The sequence below is a fragment of the Squalius cephalus genome, assembly GCF_949319135.1.
Source record: "Squalius cephalus genome assembly, chromosome: 10".
NCBI lineage: Eukaryota > Metazoa > Chordata > Actinopteri > Cypriniformes > Leuciscidae > Squalius > Squalius cephalus.
Genome location: NC_137131.1, coordinates 31,179,838 through 31,199,246, shown reverse-complemented (window position 1 = coordinate 31,199,246; position 19,409 = coordinate 31,179,838). Strand labels below are relative to the sequence as shown.

At 38.4% G+C, this 19,409-nt stretch overlaps 1 protein-coding gene across 1 annotated transcript; it reads right to left on the bottom strand.

The window, feature by feature from the left end:
* Nucleotides 1-5,123: 5,123 nt before the first annotated feature.
* LOC307166482 (delayed-rectifier potassium channel regulatory subunit KCNS2) lies at nt 5,124-18,064 on the bottom strand. The gene is made up of 3 exons (XM_079884870.1): nt 17,997-18,064; nt 6,876-7,855; nt 5,124-5,618 (listed from the first exon to the last, which is right to left on the bottom strand). The coding sequence occupies exons 2-3, from the start codon at nt 7,839-7,841 to the stop codon at nt 5,136-5,138; spliced, it is 1,449 nt and encodes a 482-aa protein (XP_079740996.1). The 5' UTR covers nt 7,842-7,855; nt 17,997-18,064; the 3' UTR covers nt 5,124-5,135.
* Nucleotides 18,065-19,409: the final 1,345 nt, after the last annotated feature.

The window sequence follows — 19,409 nt, the reverse complement described above, 5'->3', positions numbered from 1 at the left end:
GTCAAGTATTGTTTCGTGTAACCACTGTAGATAAGCACCATGTCCATGTCCATGTCCATGTCCAGAGTTTAACTTGCCTTCTGTGGATCAATGTTGCAGGAAGAGTGAAGGAAATTACCTCAAGGGAAATATTAATAATTAATCATAACTTGTTATAATTAATTATGAATATTTGGATCAGTTAATATAATTAACTTGATGTAGCAGAATTAATACCACAATCAACTAACCTGTTCGTCTTAATTAATTATTTATTATTTTAGCGATTAATTAATTATTTATTAATTTTAAGAAATGTTAATTTCCGGGATATGGGAAATAACTTTCTAACTGTACAGTACTACTCAGAGTATTTAGTCAAAATCTGCATGATTAGGGACTCCATATGAGCATGAAACACAAACAACTTTACATGTGACATGAACAAGACTTTATTGACTAAACACTTAAACTACTCTAACATACACACACATACATGCATACAGTTTACCAAGGGAAAGAGAGCTGAAGCAGAATACAGGAAAGTGAGAAGTTATAGCATTGTTTGAAATTCAGCAGGTCAACAGCCTTGAGCAAACCATCAGTTTTTAGTTTTAACAAACCCTTCTTTAAAAGGTAGATAGGGATACTCAGTGTATCAAATAATGAGTCTAAGTGTGATACTTGCAAGTCTCGCCCATTAGAATAAAACTGTCCTGATGCAATTTGTTTAGGCTCCAGGTCATCTTTGCTGATGTCGTCTTAATGAGAAAGAACCAGTTGGAGTCAGAGGATCTTTGGTGAATGGAAAAACGGGGCCGCAGCCTGGCACAAACTTAGGGCTCCTTCGAAGACTAGCTCAGCATCATCTTCACATCAGTATTTCTCAGAAACCGGAAAGACCAGGAGTGATCTTGTGATCAGTGATTTTTATAGTGTGAAGATGTCACACCCTCTGGAGGTGTGTGAGCTAATAAGAAGTTGTTCCCTTTGGAGGGAAATTTTACGATCATTTGTGTTCTAGCAGGGCATTTGAATATGTAATGTGATTGGGTGTTTAAGAGAAGAACCTTCAAGATTCTTATAATACTAATGCGTTAGCAAAATGTAATGTATATTAACAAATGGGGGAGTTCGTACAGACCAAACATGCTACACATGTGATTTTGGTTAACCATAGTATGCAAGTCTGAAACATTAATCCAAAAGAGTTTAAAAGAGAGAATGAATACAAAACCCATTAAAGGAAAATCAAGAGATGGGAAAATTGGATACATGTTTATACATTTCTCAAGTGGTTATATATAGGATTAAAAGGGTTTATTTGTCCTTCTCAACAAGAATTAAGTGAGAGTCAAAACTCTCTGCAAATTCCTTGTGGTCTAGACTCTAGAGAACTGGTTCTGCCTGTGTGTTAACTTCATTTGGGATGATAGTTGCAGTTTTCGAGGAATGGGTCACAGACATTTGTTGGGAGAGTGAGTTTGCTGGATTATAGGTTAAATATAATGAACAATTTGTATGTGTCTGATTGGTCCAGACGCTACAAGAGCTTGCCAAGCAGTAAAAGGTGCCTTCCACGACTTTGTCATCTCTTCATGCACTTCCGGGAATAAAGGCTCTGGGGCTGAGCAAACTATGAGTTGCGCTCCGAGCCTAGATACCAATGATCCAACCGAGAACACTCAGGACAGGGTGGAGGATTCCATTCCAGCATTGATGTCTGCGGTGGCCCAGGCAAGCATGACTGCCAACTCTGTCAAACTCAGACTGAGCTACCAAACTGGTGGGAGTGGGAGTCCAGAATGAGAAATTAGGCTTGCCGTAGGATGAACTGCCATGAGCTCAGCCAATCCATGACCTCAACTGGGAGAGACCAACATGCTGAGGAATGGAAGGACCGTGGGGACACACCCGGCGGAAATGGTTCCATTGGTACCCTCAGATCGTCCACTGTGCTCACCGGCCTTTTGTGACTCTCTGCCTTTTGAAAAGTACGAGAGTTGCCACCGCAACATTCCCTCTCGCAGTTATGGCATGACCAAAACTGCAGCAGAAATCATGGCCCTGTGATGGAGGCAGGTGTCGACCGCATCAAGAAATACACAGGCGAAAAAGCATCTTTCAAAAGACGTTTTCATCCGTGTTTGCTCTTTGAAAGAAAATGTATCTTTTATGGAAAAATTCTCTTGCTAGAGAAAATTCTTACTGGCCTTTTCTGGAGTATCAGAGGTGTTTGGGGTTCCCAAGAGCAACACCTAGTGTCAGTATATCGACACAACGTTGAGGTGACTGACAGATAGGGAAACATAACATTAATGAGTCTTCCCCCCCGAGGTTATTGTTATAAACATGAGCCTTATCTGAAAGGCAGAGGGGGAAGTATTGCTACAATTTATATAATGTTTTCAGTTTTTACTCAGAAGTCTGTTTTCAAGAAAAATTATTTTGAAATTGTGGTGCTTTGTATAATGTTATCTATAAACAACAAATCTAACATTTTGATGTTTGTACTGACTACAGTATACAGGCTATCACACACTTTATCAAATAATTTACTGATTTTCGATCTGGGTTAGTACTGGGTTACAGGTAAAGTCTTAATTATTGGTCATTTTAACATCCACCTTGATAATGAAAAAGATGAATTTAGGATTGGCATTTATAGACATTCTAAACTCTATTAGGGTTAGACAGCGTGTCAGGACCCACTCATCCGTAATCATAAGATTTAATATAGTCACACTGTATGCTGTATGCATAGTATGCTGATAATGTTGAAATTCTAAAGCAGAGCTGTGAGATCTCAAAATTATTATCTAGTCTCTTGTGTATGCTGCATTTAGCCAAAGCTTCTAAAACAAATCCATGTTATAAATATGGTAGAACTATAATTTCTACTGAGATTGCTTTATTAACAGTCTACTTGAATTTTCTCAACTTCTCAATAAACAAGATAATTTAGAATAACTTGGCTGCAACAGAAAATATGGATTCTCTCTTTTCTAGCACTCTAGATTATGTTGCTCCTTTGCGCTTAAAGAAGAACAGTCAGACACCCTGGTAAAATGAGAACACTCACACCCTCAAGAGAGCAGCCTGGAAAATGGAGTGCATCTTGAAGAATAAAAAACTAGAGGTATTTCACATTCTGTGGAAGAATAGTGTTTCTAAAGGCTTTAAAATGGTTAAGTCTGCTTATTTTTCCTCTCTGTTAGAAGAAAACTAACACAACCCGAGGTTTATTTTATTTATTTGATATAGTACAGAGGCTAAATTGACAAGAAATAAAGCATCAACAGTTTCAGACATTTCCCAACAGCACAGCAATAATGATTCATGATTTTTTTTTAATTACTATTCAAGTTTAGAATGCAATGCCGCAAGGCTCAGTACTAGGACCATTGCTATAAAAACTGGATGACTAATAGCTTCCACTGATATTTTTAGAAAAAACAGAGGTTTCAATTACTGGACCAAAAACCTCCACAAGTAATAACCTAGAATACTGTCTCTTGATAGATGTTCTGTCAAGTCTTCGTCATCAGTCAATAACCAGGGTGTGCTATTTGAAATTCATTTGAAATTCATTTGAAAGCCATTTTTTCATCTTTAAAATATCTCTAAATTACGACACATTCTCAATGGTAAATGCAGAAAAGTTAATTCATGCATCTATGACATCAAGGCAAGATTATTGTATTGCATTTCTGGGTGGATGCCCAGCAGGTTTATTAAACAAACTTCAACTGGTTCAAAATGCAGCAGCTAAAGTGTTTACTAGAACCAAGATGTATGACTATATTCACCCGGTTCTGGTTTGATCAGATGGGGTTTAAAAGGAAATTGATATTCCAGAAAATATTAACGGTTTGACTGCACTGACACTATTGGATGGGAACAAAACTTGAACTGAATTGAGCTACCTTTGTTGTTTCATAATTGATTTTTGCAACACTTACACAGTTATGGAACTGAATTAAATAAACATTGAACTAAACTGAGCTTAATAATGACTGATTTAAATAAATGTGACATGACAATCCTTTGCACACATTCCAACTGAGCTACTAAGCTGAGCTACTTTAGTTTCATTATGAAATACAAGACCAAAAACAACATTTCAGAGCGTAAGTTTTCTTTTGATTTGTTGTAAATTAATCACATAATGCTAAACTGCCCATAATGTGAACCAGTGGAATAATACTCCAGACGGTTTTTATTCAGTGTATTGCATTAATAAATTCAGATGATATAAAGAGTTTTAGTGTAAAATATTTTAACTTTAATAGCATTCTCATGCTTTGAATGCAGGGACAGAAACCTTTATGGCACAGTCCGTATGATGTAATTTTCATCATCAGAAGAGTCCGCAGACATCCACACACCCTGTCCGCGTGCAGCCCAGTTTTTGTGATCGTGTATGTACAACAGCGCATGTGCGAGTGACTTGGGCGCTTGAAAACAGAACCCACTAGATTGTGCACACGCGCCGAACATGTCTTTCCATGCTCACGGCCAAAGGAGTATAATTTGAAAGGCTTGCGTACTCAACTGTGCGAAAGACGGAGTGCGTAAAATGAAATATACCCAGGTCTGTCTCATTCCAGCATTTAATGCTGAGGATGACTCTAATCTAGAAGCCATGGATGCAGCACTGCGATAGAGAAAAACCCTTATTTGCTATGACCCTTCCCTCAAAGGGGACAAGTGGACCCAAATATAAGCATAACAGAGCCACTGGATCCCCAGATTTTCCTTTCATTTTTCACCCATCTGTATTTTAAGTCAGGATATGATGTTTAATATTGGTATAACCGTACAGCCCGTTCTCATCCCAAGGCGTCATATACTGATGCTTTTAACATTTCGTCTACATCCAACGCACATGGCACCCTTTATCATCAATATGAGACGCAGATAGATATGGGCCAGAAGGCGCCTCCTAGCGGTCTAACCCTAACCCTACCCCAGACCTAAACCTACCCATAACCGAACAAAGCTATCTGCATCTCATATTGACGCTAAAGGGTGCCATGTGCATTGGATGTAGACGAAATGTCAAAAGCGTCAGTATATGACGCCCTAGGATGAGAATGCTTTGAACCGTAACGACTTTGACTTTAACTAATCACTTTTCTTGCATAGTCGACACATCAGAGTGTATATGTCAGTGGATGGTCTTCATAGCAATAGTTGACAACTCCCTCAAAAGTCACATCTTCATCCTTTTCTCCATCCTCCAAACAGTGGCTATGCACATGTATTTCAGTGTCTCCACTGTTTCTCTGTTGTCTCATTATAAGCCTCTTGTTGTTGCTGTTTCTCACTGATGCCTCAAGAGCTTTTTGTTTGCGGTAAAAATGTGAAAACTTGTTGAAAATGATGGTGATGGGTAGTGCCACAACTAATGTGCCGCTCAGGATGCAGCCAGATGCTGCCAGCTTTCCAGCCACTGTCACTGGAACCACATCTCCATATCCCACTGTTGTCATACTAACTGTCCCCCACCACCAGCAAGCTGGGATTGTGTCCAAACCAACATCTTCCTCATATTCTGCAGTGTAAGCCATTCCAGAAAACACTGATACACCCACTGCCAGGTACAGTAATAAGATTCCAACCTCTCTGTAGCTGTGCTACACAAAGAAACAAAGACATTATATTTTTTACATGTAAAATGTAGGTAGAAAAAGCTTTAAATCACTTATGAGTTGTCAAAACTGAGTATTCTGAATGTTCAAAATTAATTTAATTTTTTAAAAATGGAGTGGAATTGAAATCTTTACAAAATTATAAGACAAGGTAGGGGGGAAAATATGTTATTTCTGGATGTTTAGGGACTGGAATCATGGATTAATTTAGTTAAATAAGACATAATCAAAACATTTACAGTCAGTACTATTCAATATGCCAGTGTTTTTCAATCCTGATCCTGGGGACCCACAGCACTGCACATTTTTCACGTCTCCCTTATATGTAACACACCTGATTCAGAATTTCAGCTCATTGAGAGAGAGTTCCATAAACATAAAACAGATGCTACATTCCAATTCGCCTACATATACTTTGCACTAAAAGTATTTACTCTTTTTGTGAGGAAAAAGTACATACCATGTAGCAGAAGAGTAGGTAAGTTATGAGACACACTGCCATGTAAGAAAATTGACATTATGTGCCGTTTTGTCACATAATGTCACAAGCATCATGTCACCATAAACTGGCTTGTCTCATTTAATGTCTAAAATACAATTCTTCTTTCTAAATTCACAATGTTGTTGCAGGTGAAATTTAATATGAATTATAAGTAATGTCCCTTAATGGAAAAGGTGTGACTGCAGTCTTAGTGGAAGAGAGGGGGTACGCAGAAGGATGGTAAATGCCTCAGGGGCTACGCGACTCTAAGAAGTTTGGGAACCACAGTAGTCGACCATCCAGGGACTTTTAGCATACTCTTTTCAACATATACTATGCTTTGGGACACACTTATTGTAATCTCACATACTAGGATGCACATTGACACAGGGAAAGATACTATTTATGGTGGATTGTATGCAAACAGGGAACTATGGTGAGTTTTTCAGATAAGAGACAGATACAAAATGTAGAGTGGCATGAATCTCCCTCCAGGTCCAGGATTAAACACCACTACAACAGAGGTCTTCAACCAAACTCCTGGGGACTCACTGTCCTGCAAAGTTTATTTCCAACCTGCTTCTGCACACCTGACTGTATATTTTCAAGCGATACTGAAGAGCTTCATTAGCTGCTTCTGGTTTGATTAGAGTTAGAGCTAAGGCCTAAAGGGCAGTGGGTCCCCAGAAGCAGGGTTGAAGACCTCTGCACTACAATATGCAGATTGTAAATACACTTGCACAATGGCAGTGTAATCTCACCCGTAGAGTAGCACCTAGTGACCTTAACCCTGTTGAATGCCTAGCCAACTTTAGCACCCTGAAGATTCTCATCAGCCGCAACACCTGGACCAGTTTTCCCAAGTTGCCCAGCTCTGACTCACTCCCAATGACCAGATCAAAAAAGATTGTGATGTATATTGGCATCACTGAGATGATATCAATCACGTTTAGTGGTAGCAAGAAGAATTTGCGATGGTTTGGAGCAAGAAGCATGCGAGTTACTACCTCAAAGGTAAACCAGCAGATGCAGAACACTTCTAATACATGCATAGTTGGGTCTTCAGTTGGATTACCACTTTCATCAAATTTTTGGTATTCTGGAATGCTACTGATACACGTGGTGGCAATTGATATTAACACCACACAAATGGAAAGCAAGCTGAAAACTTTGCTAGGGATTGAATAACCTGGATTTTCCAATGTTAGCCACAGACACTTCCGAATGTTTCCAAAACGTATTTCATGGAAGTGCTCAATATCTTTGTTCAGATCAGAAATCTCATCAACTGATGTATCCACACTGCTAACATCACTCTCTTCATCCCAGGATGTATGATGTCTCTTCAGTTTACGATCAAGGTAACGGTAACTACAGCAGCTGTCCAGAAAAAAATCACTGATTCCCCAGTACTCTATTTCCTGAGAGAAGGAGAAAATGCACAGCTCATCCATAATATGCAGCTTGCCAGTCTGATAGAAGTGCAGGACATAAGGGAAGAGACCAGGGTTACGGTCAAAGTAAAACTCTTTCTGTTGAACATCAAAATCATCACAGAGCTGTAGAATGTCATCCTCTGAGTCACAAGACAAGAGTTGGCCAAGACGTGTGTCCGGAAACTTCTTCAGAATGCTTGAGCATAGAGTGTGCCTCAACCCACCTACATTGATGTGTAAAAGGTGGTCCTTAGGATCCAAAATCCACCAAGGATGTCTTTCCTTCACCATGGTCTACCTTCACGCTGTAATGGAAAAAAGGAAATTTGTGTTAGTATGGGTGGAAAAAATAACAGGTTAATTTCAGTGATTCGTTTTACATGTTAAAAAATAATTCATGTAATTAACGTGTCATCTGTTTTTTTCACTTCCTGAGGTTATGAGTAATTTTTTTTTCACTATGTATTTTTACACAAGATGATTATAATTTTACACAATTACTGTGTTCTCATGTTATTTGCGTACTGTTTGGCTCCACAAAGAAAATCCTGTGGTGTGTGATGCAGTCCTCAGCTTATTCTGTGAATAAACAGTTCTTAACTTTCAATTTATGTAACTCTGTATATTTTATTTTTCATCCTTTTTTATTTAAAAATATAATTTGAAATGTTTTTATTAGTGCTGTCAATCGATTAAAAAAATTTAATCGAGTTAATCAGTCATGGGCTGTGATTAGCACGATTAATCGCAAGTGTAAAATATCAGGATTTACTTAACCTGCAGTGTTGAAATAAATAAATGCATGACAAACTGCTTTAAGGAAACAGATTCTTCAGTTGTATTACCTCAGTCATTAACAAGTGTTCAATAACAATCTCTTAATTTGTTGAGGTATCCATATGAACTGCAGACATATTTAGCATTTGTCTGCTACAAATTCACAAATAGCTTAACTTTAAATGTTTTGCATAGTAAGTAACATCAACTCAAATGAATGCAACAACTATTTTAGAAATTACATAATGTCTGTGAAGAGTCAGAGAGAACAGTCTCTACATTGTTGATTAAAGATAATTACTTCAAACGGAGTGCATCTGTGCAACATGCCTCCTGTCAACCAATCATACAGTCTACTCTTCTTTCAACCATGTTGCTCAGGCAGACTAGCTTGTTCACATTTTCACATGATAGAACTGACCTCTTCTTCAGCAAAATGTGGCCTGCCAAAGAGAACAGCCTCTCACATGGCACTGTTGAGGCTGGTGTAACCAAGTATGTACAAAAGGAACTGTATTGCACTAATTACTATTACGATGCCAACCGTTTCAGAGGGTCAATTACCACATTTTGATGTCCAATGGCCACGAGAGTAATGAAGAGCAGGCAGTTAAATTGTACTATTTTACTCTTAAGACTGTTGAATAACAATAATCAAATACACTGTGTACATATTCACCATCAAAGGATTATACAAATGCAAAGAAAATGCACAAATGAAGAGCGTAGGCCTGCGCAAAATAATAAACAAAATAAACAATGAATTATTTCAACAGATTTGAATTTCAAGGATACAGATGTTAGCTGGTCTTGTGATTAGGCAGTGAAAACAATGATTGCAACAGTCTGTGTTAGTCTCTACAGTTCTTTTAGATTCTCAGATGTCTGAATAGCGATATGAAGTTGGTCGTTGAGCTGCAGTATCAGGCCCCCTGATGCATGATGAATCCTCTGCGATAATAAATGCAGGTGAATATAAATCTAGGATGTGTATTACTCGTTGATGTATGACTCTAAAATGTGGTTTCACAAAAGAGAAGTCATACTCTTCATTGATCATTGCTGATCATTGCTCCTGTCTGCTGATCGCTGATCGATTGCTCCTGTCTGCCTCGCTGCCTGCAGTGAGTGTGTTTGCTTCGGAGCTGTAAGCTTCGCTTAGCCTCGTATTTCCTTGTTTTGAACCATCATTTACTACAATTTCTAGTTGTTTATACTACTACTAAATACAGCTTACCCAACATCTCAGATTAACCTGACATCGCTAGCTTCCGTTACTACTAGCACAACACGCTAGTAATTCGCTAGTCTGTTAACGCGCCACCCGTGCGCTCAGCTATTTTTATTTATTTATTTTTCTCTCGCGCGCCCGCACCTTTGAGTTCATAAAAAGCTCAGGTGAGTAAGAATCACTCAACAAACACGGTGAGTAATGTCTTGTCCTGTTATTGTCACCTGCACTTCATGTCACATGTTTAGCATAGCCTTCTCTGTTGGCAATATAGGATTTATATGTGATAAATGCAAGGAGACAGTTAGGCTAACGGAGAAGATTTCAGAACTAGAGACACGCATCCAAACTTTAATTGAGGATAGTAAGAGTGCTAGAGCTTCAGATGCTTTGGATGCGCCTAGCATAGTGAACTCTTTACATGATTCGGTTCCAGCTGAATTGGTGCCTGTGCAGCCAGGCAAATGGGTGACAGTGAGGGAGCGCTCTAGTCGCGGATCAAAAAACCACTCTTCCGTTCCGATTACCATAACAAATCGATTTGCCCCGCTCAGTGAAACACCCACTGAGAGTTCTGTTGATTGTGCCCTAGTTATTGGCGATTCTATTAAACGGAACGTGAAAATAGAGACACCAGCCACCATAGTCACATGTTTGCCGGGAGCCAGAGCGCCTGACATCAAGGCAAATTTAAAAGTGCTGGCTAATGCTAATCGTAAATTCTCTAAGATCATTATCCACGTCGGCACAAATGATGTTCGACTCCGCCAGTCGGAGATCACCAAAATTAATATTAAAGAGGTGTGTGAACTCGCAAGTACGATGTCAAGCACTGTAATTTGCTCTGGCCCCCTTCCTGTTCGCAGGAGTGATGAGATAGTTAGTAGATTGTGTTCTCTTAACGGTTGGCTGTCTAAGTGGTGTCCGCTTAATAATCTAGAATAGACAATTGGAAAAGTTTTTGGGGCAAACCTGACCTGTTGAAAAGAGATGGTATTCATCCCTCCTGGGATGGTGCTGCTCTTCTCTCTAGTAATATGGCACATAGTCTTAGAGCTCAAACATGACAATCTGGGGCTCAGGTCAGGAAGTAGACAGACTGGCTTAACCGACTGTCTGCTAGCGGCCTCGCATCACCAAGGTCAGATAAATCCCATCACATAGAGCCTCTTTCACCTAGCTATCATCGTATAGAGACTGTGTCTGTTCCCTGAATTTGGAAATCCAAAAAACGTTTAAACCCATCTAAGGTTAAAAATTTTATTGATGTTCAACAAATAAAAAACAGCTATAATACAGACGAGCAAATGCTAAAGCTTGGGTTGCTGAATATTCGATCGCTTACTTCAAAAGCACTCATTGTTAATGATATGATTTCAGATAATAACCTAGATGTGCTGTGTTTGACAGAAACCTGGCTAAAACCAAACGATTACATTACTTTAAATGAGTCCACCCCGCAAGATTACTGTTATAAACATGAGCCTCGTCTGAAACGCAAAGGGGGAGGAGTTGCTGTAATTTATAGTAATATTTTCAAAACCACTAAGAAATCAAGTTTTAAATATAGCCTAATTCTTTTGAAGTGTTAGTACTTAATGTAAAAATATATAGTATAAATGATAAATCACGTTTGAGATTTGTGCTGGCTACTGTATACAGGCCACCAGGGCACCATAAATATTTTATCAAAGAATTTGCGGACTTTCTATCAGAATTAATATTGACTGCAGATAAAGTACTAATTGTTGGTGATTTTAATATACACATCGATAATGAAAAAGATGCATTGGGTTTGGCATTTAAAGACATTGTAAACTCTATTGGAGTTAGACAACACGTGTCAGGACCTACTCATTGTCGTAATCATACTCTAGAAGAATATCAAAATCGACTGCTGGCGGTAGATCCTTCTCCTATTTAGCACCAAAACTTTGGAACAGTCTTCCTAATATTGTCCGGGAAGCAGACACACTCTGTCAGTTCAAAGCTAGACTAAAGACACATCTCTTTGAACTAGCATTCACATAATACATTATAGACTTCTATAATTCAGTGTTAGGCTCATAGACTGTAAAAAAATATGGACGTAGTGTCCGTGACGTCACCCGTAGGTTTCTGAAGAGCATTTTTGAAGCCTAAAGTGGGCGGAGTCGGTCGTCGCCATCTTGGCCTCGCGTCACCTTGCGTCACTCTCGGATAACAGAAAATGGGCAAAGAAAATGGGCAAAGTTGGTGGAGCTGAGACCACGCGCTCGCGGCTCACCGCTCGACGTGATCGAGTTAGCTCAGTCTTGGGAGGTAATGCTATATGCCAAGTCTATTTGTACCAAGTCTGCGACTGCACCATAGACAGTATATAAGGACAGCACAGGGCATCATGCTAAAGTGACAGTTGATGATGTAACGCCAATTAAAAGTTCCTGTTTTTGCCCTTCGAAATATTATTAAAAGACATGGCTACAAGTGATACTGTGTATCGTGATTCTGTACTATTCTGCTAGTTGAAAATGTATTATACAGTAACTATTATTACTCTGAGAGAGTGTGTGTGACAGTGATTTATGTGCATAACAGTTACATGTCAATCACTCTTTTTTTATAGTCTATCCGTCAGCGCGGCATCGCTCGTCAAGTTCGTAGAGAGCTTATTCAGTCCATTTTAAATTCTGATTTTGGCCACCTCTCAAACGGGTTAAACCATAGATATATTATATGAAGTTCAAGTAAATGCGCTAGAAATCCGCGCTCATTCAAGTTTGTGCATTTATAGCATGGACGGAGAAAGCGCCGACACCTGCAGGATTTCATCTGACGGTACATAAGCATATTATAATCAATCTGTTCCGTGAGAGTAGAACGAACGAGCCTTTATTGACGTTTTTAAATCTGAAAACTCCAAAAACCAACGAAATTGTCAGACATCCATTAGTGCATGTTCACAGAGGAAAACAACTGAAATACAGCGCTGGTTGTTCTCTGGAATGATACTCGACGACAACGACGGAATCCAAAGCCGTGGGCGAAGTAATGGGTGTATTAAATTGTATGAAAATAATCCCGAAAAAAGCACAAACACTGCAGAGATGGCAAGTTCAGCAGCTAACATTTGCTGAGGTGAAGTGAGTAGTGACGCGGCTAACAGCAGACAAACAGCTAGCATTGACATCAGCGGGAATCCACCTGTCACTCAAAAGTGGACACACCCTTAATTATGCAGAACTTTAAATATTAATCAACTAAACGGATGAGTTATAAAAAAATTCACCCCCCTCACAGTTGTTATGAAGGGCAAAATTAGCTGTATAGACCAAAGCCACATAGAGAACCAGGCTGTAAACATGTTTTTTTCTGCTGTAAAGTTGGTAATTTTAACATGGGGGAGATACAGATTTGACTCACTTCTGCAGCCAGCCTCAAGCGGCCAGTCAATGAATTGCAGTTTAACTCACTTCCGTGTTGGTTTCAAGAGAGAGACGGGGAGGTTGCCGCTTGGTTAGGCTGCATAGATTAGGTCAGCTGGAACCGGGAACACTTCCCATAAATCCTGATGTACTCGTTACATCATAAGAAGAATGGCATCTACGCTAATTTTAGTGTCTGTGTTTATCCCGAGGTTTTCCCGCAGCCTGCCGGATCCAGGCCGTATCCAGATCTGATGAAGGACCTTCGCCTGGACCCGATGACAACGCAGTGCTGAAGTGCCAACTAGTCTCTCCCTATGGAGGATCCCTTTACCACTCTACAGATAAAGCGTTGTCGGAAAACTCAATTCGCGTATCTACCCCGAACTGATAAAATAAAATAAAATTCTGTATCAAAAATTATAAGGAAACACCAGTACTTTGTTTAGGCTTGGTTTGTAGGGACTTCCAAACCTGCGCACATATATTCAAACGCACATAACTATAGAACCAATTCTTAATGCGCATGTGAACGCCATCAGCGTTTCTCACAGGTTCGCGTTTAAAGTCTGTGTAGAGAGAATGGTGTCGTCTTAGCGGCCCCTAATTTAATAACAAATGATCGTTGCGACGGAATCGAATCAATCAAAACTAACTTTAGCTGGAAAATAACTTTAGTAAAGAACCGCTATAAAGCCAAAACAATCTCTGTTACCTTAAATTATACGTTTATCTCTGTAAAGCTGCTTTGAAACAATCTACATTGTTAAAAGCGCTATATAAATGAAGATGACTTGACTTGACTTGGTTATTCAAGAATCGTCACTATGGAAACTTCAGCGCGAAGTTTAAAACCTTCCGCTGCCAATCAAGAGCACAAATATTCTATCCTGCAGTTCACAAAGTGAAGGCGCTGCAGAAAGTCTTATTTAATCTTATTTTACTGCTTTACAGGTAAGATTGCAGGACCTCAGCTTTCCCTCATGATCCGAATGGAAAAAAAATGATCCACTCTCGCGCAATCTCAGATTAAACCACACCTCCTCACATTCAAATCAATGACCAAAATAGCTGCACAGCCCTTATAATAAATTAACACAAACTGAACATGGGCTTTTTTCAAAGTATCTTTTTGCATTATGGGCCAGATTACCAAATTCACCTGCTTGTGACGACCACTACTGTAGTAGATATGTGTCTATGCTAACACAGGGCTCTGGCTTGTACCTCTCTAGAGATTTATCTGTGGACAGTGTCTCATCATCAGACTCTGACTGATCCCATCAGTAGGAGGGCCATCTTCTTCTTTGGTGGCTCTGGCTCCACTTCTTCTCCAGAGGTCTGTGGTGCTGGTTCTCTTTTCTTTAGCATCTCACTCAGCTTTTGCCACATCTCTCCCCTCTCTGTTCTTGGCAGGCACCTAAGTTCCTTGAACCTAGGATCTAGAGCGGTTGCTACCTTTAACCACCACAGGTTTGAGTTATCCTTTCACCCGTTGAGGTCCTTAGGGAATGTAGCATTGAAGCGCAATATGTACAGGTGCTGGTCATATAATTGGAATATCATCAAAAAGTTGATTTATTTCAGTAATTCCATTCAAAAAGTGAAACTTGTATATTATATAGACTCATTACATGCAAAGTGAGACATTTCAAGCCTTTATTTGTTATAATTTTGATGATTATGGTTTACAGCTTGTGAAAACCACAAAATCAAAATCTCAGAAAATTAGAATATTACATGAAATCACACAGTAATTACACAGTGATACCATGGTCATTGAACCAGGTTTTGGTTATTTTGGCAGTGTGGGCAGGTGCAAATCCTGCTGGAAAATGAAGTCAGCATCTCCATAAAGCTTGTCTGCTGAAGGAAGCATGAAGTGCTCTGGAAATGTCCTGGTAGACGGCTGCGTTGAGTGGACAGCACAGTGGACCAACACCAGCCGATGACATGGCTCCCCAAACCATCACAGACTGTGGAAACTTCACACTGGACTTCAAGCATCTTGGATTGTGTGCCTCTCCATTCTTCCTCCAGACCCTGGGACCTTGGTTTCCAAACGAGATGCAAAATTGGCTCTCATCAGAAAAGAGGACTTTGGTCCACTGTGCTTTATTAAATCCAGAGTCAACGCAGCCGTCTACCAGGACATTTCCAGAGCACTTCATGCTTCCTTCATTTTCCAGCAGGATTTGAACCGGCCCACACTGCCAAAATAACCAAAACCTGGTTCAATGACCATGGTATCACTGTGTAATTACTGTGTGATTTCAAGTAATATTCTAATTTTCTGAGATTTTGATTTTGTGGTTTTCACAAGCTGTAAGCCATAATCATCAAAATTATAACAAATAAAGGCTTGAGATATCTCACTTTGCATGTAATGAGTCTATATAATATAAAAGTTACACTTTTTTAACGGAATTACTGAAATAAATCAACTTTTTGATGATATTCTAATTATATGACCAGCACCTGTATGTAGGCAGGGTCAACATCAGAGACCTCCATTGTGCGCAGGAGATGACATAGTGTAGGTAGCACCACGGAGCAGGATACATACTTTCCACCACCTAGAAGCTCTGAATGATGTCCTGAGGCCCCCGGTCCTGAACTATGTTAATGGGCCTGCAATCTGTGGTGATCCATTTAGCGATTGCACCTTTGCTGTTGTTGACAAACTCCGCCAGTGTCGTTTGTTGACCCTGTCTCAGAAGCATCTTTGCTAACATCAGCAACATTATTTTATAACGAAACTTTCCGTTCAGCAGAGCTGGCACTGTCTCCTCTGTCATCGTGTTACTCACATTTGCCATGCCTTTATCACACAAAGCTAGGTAACCATCCGTGCTGCAACAACGGGAAATTGTTGGGGTCAAACTTGATCAAATGATTAATTTGTGGTAAAAAAAAAAAAAAATGCGTAAAAATTTTTAGACAACCCTAGTTTTTATATATATATATTTTTGTCTTATTTTTAAAGTTATGCTTGTCAGTTTGTTATGCTTTAGTACATATTGTCAGTGGTGTATGAAGTATACAAATCATATACTTGAGTAAAAGAACAGATACCCTGAAATATTTAAATGTATACTTTTTTAATTGAGTAAAAGTAAGTACTTTTTTATGTAGGCTACATAAATATCAAGCAGCTCTAAAAAGACAACAGTATTATTATTCAACTCAAGTCTGTTCAATGTTAATTCAGTTTAGTTCAATAACAGTGTTGATGTTGCTAAATGTATAAATTATTAAACAAATTGATTCAGCTATAAAGCAGCACTACAGAAGACAAGGAGTGCCATCATTAATCTCAATTCAGTTAAAGTTTTGTTCTCATCTGATAAAGGCCCTGATATACTCACAGCGAAGTTCTTTTTCTTTTTAAAATGGTTCGAAATACGTAAACAGCGATTTACTGTTAGAGAACATCCGACACCACCCACACTGCTGAGAGCAACGGTTAGATGAATATGTAAATGTGCTACGCGCTTTCCTCTCAATTACAAAATAAACACAACAAAATTGAGAAAACAGCAAGCGTTTTTTAATATAGCATAAGAAAAGCATCTGATCATTGCAATGTAGATTTGTTTGCACGAGTTCTGTAATTCGGCACATGTCTCGTTTCATCAGAAGTACAACTTAATTTTCTACTATAAAACAGCTCTCCATTGTGTTCATGTTTTCACTCATGGACCTCGACTGACTGAACAGGAGAAATTAACTAGAAAAGATTTCCACTTGAAAGAAGGCGGAGCCTCCGCACACATCTACCTATTACGTAATTGCCACGGACCAATGGTTGTACAAAAGTGTTTGCCAGCCGTAGCAAACTTTCCAGAAAGTTCGTTTTGGCGAGCTGTTTTGAACTCCCAAAATGAATTCCAAACAAAGTTTGTTTTGGCCTGATTTTGTTCGAAATGACATTACATCAGTTCTTTCTTCGATTTCACTTGAAGTATAAAGCCTTTAGTGTCAGTGTGTCATGAAGTCCACTGAAGGCAAGTTTGAAGAACCCAAGTGCAGCATTTATTTCCTTAACAAGATCAAAAACAAACACATGACGTGGCATGAACTCAAATCATGAACGCACCAAACAGTTGTAACAGGAAACAAGTACTGAGATGAGTTTTTATGAATGAATGGCTTGCTCTAAATGTTGCTGGTCTTCGTCTACAACACACGCTCTAACAGCAGATGGAGAGTATGCACGGCAATCTACTGCTTTTCCTGCAGTTCCTGGATGTCAATGTTGAATTTACTGTAGAATTTGAATTTACTGTAGAATTTGTGGAAGTGAATTTGCAAAGCGAAATAAAATGGACAGAAAATTGCCTGTTGAATATTATAGGTTGTATTTTTAAACAGTTTGAATATTTTGGAAGTGAAATATGAAAGGTGAATATTGATTATTGCATTTTTAATAATGAAAATGTGTTTGAAATGTTTTGAATTGAAATATTCACAGCTTAAATATTCAACTATGTTGAATTTCAGCCATTAAAAAAACAAGCCCTAAAAATACAATGCATTAAAATGCAAGCATGGTTAATGCAATGCCTTTTTTTTCCCCAAGTAGTGCAATTCAACAGGCTTTTTTGTTTCAAAAACATTTGGCATTATTTTACTTCCATACAAGCTGCTGCATTTTAGACAAACTGAAGTAGGGCATCTAACCAGTAATGCATTATAATAATCTTACCTTGAGGTCAAAAATGCATGAATTAACTCTTCTGCATTTGACATTAAGAGCATGTATCGTAATTTAAAAATGTGGTTTTACAAATATTAGCAATTTGGCTTTTCAAATAGCACACCCCAGTTCTTAAATCATTTTTCTCAGCGCAATATTTAAATTGAGTATACCCACAGTATACCCCATTTCCTTACAAGGCATTTGGCCACCCTTGGACTTTTGACTAAGCTTACAAAAAAGTAAGATTTGTTTTGTTTGGATGATTCTAGAGAGCTTCATGATTATGTAGATATGTATCAACAAAAAATACTTATTAGTAACATGCAAATGACCTTTCTTTGAGAGGGTTTGCCTTCACCATGCTTCCTGGAAGTAGTGGTAGGAAGTTGACAGCCTCATGTGACAGGAAGGAAGAATACCTTTTTTTTTTTTTTTTTTTTTTAATCCTTTATTTGGTTGTTTAAAACATGGATAATGTTTAATCAGAAAAATACTTACAAAAAGATCATCATCTGCTATCATCATCTACAGATCATCATCTGCTTCTACAACTATGCGTGACACATACAGAGATTTATTTATGGGAAGTCCGAATTTATTTCAAACTTTTAGGGCTTTCAATTGATTAAAACAGTTTTAAAAAAAAGTGCCGTTAACGTGATGAACGTAATGTGATGAAATTTACCTCTACATACATTTTTCCAAATGTACACTTATACGTAGCTCCTAAATAATACATCAGTTACCGTGGCGTGAGTTATACCATAACACATAAATGTTCTACCGATATAACTGTAAATGTTTTAACTGCTGTAACTGTAAATGTTTTACTTGATTCATTAAGGATTATCTTATAATTATCCGTATTTGTCTCTTTTGGACTATATATCCTTTATTACTATAAAAATATAGAAAGCAGACTGACTGCCAGTGTCTCACTATCTAAATTGTATTTGCTGATTTTGTCCCATTTTTCTCAATGATGGTCAATTATTAATGCACTATTTTGTTATCTCATTATTTCAAAGTGAAGCAAAGGAAACGTGACTGAAGATAACTCTAACCTTAATGGGACTGAAGAGTCCATGAAAATGAATTTAACAGAACATAACTGTGACTCTGTGTTACAAATATGTTAGACCTATCACTTCTGCCACTAAAGATTGCTTTATTAATAATATTCCTGATCAGTTTAATTTCCTCAGCATCCCAGATAGCTTAGAAGCACTCGATATCGAGGTTTTTTTTTAGCATTTCATGGAAAGAGAGCACGATTGCATACAGAGAGGCCTTAAAAGCTGCAAGATCTGCTTATTTTTCAACCCTATTAGAAGAAAATAAACAAAACTCTAGGTATTTATTTGAAATGGCTAAATTAACGAAAAATAAAGCTTCAGCCCCAGACGTTTCCAAGCAGCACAGCAGTAATGACTTTATGAACTTCTTTACTTACAAGATTGATAATATCAGGGAGAAAATTATAACTATGCAACCGTCTACTACAGTATCGCATCAGGCAGTAAATTGTAGTCTCCTTGAGGAAAAATTTAATTAATTCATTGCTATAGGAGAGGAAGAACTTTCTAAACTCGTTTAATCATCTATGTACAGTATGTTAGACCCTACACCGACTAAGCTATTGAAAGAGATGCTTCCAGAGGTCATAGATCATCTTCTTAATATCATTAATTCATCTTTGTCATTAGGATATGTACCAAAAACTTTTAAGCTGGCTATGATTGTAA

Coding starts and splice junctions, on each gene's coding strand:
- LOC307166482 (XM_079884870.1), bottom strand. CDS start 7,841: ATGGTGAAGGAAAGACATCCTTGGTGGATTTTGGATCCTAAGGACCAC. Junction 5,619..6,875: donor CACTAGGTGCTACTCTACGG/GTGAGATTACAC, acceptor TTCTTTGTGTAG/CACAGCTACAGAGAGGTTGG.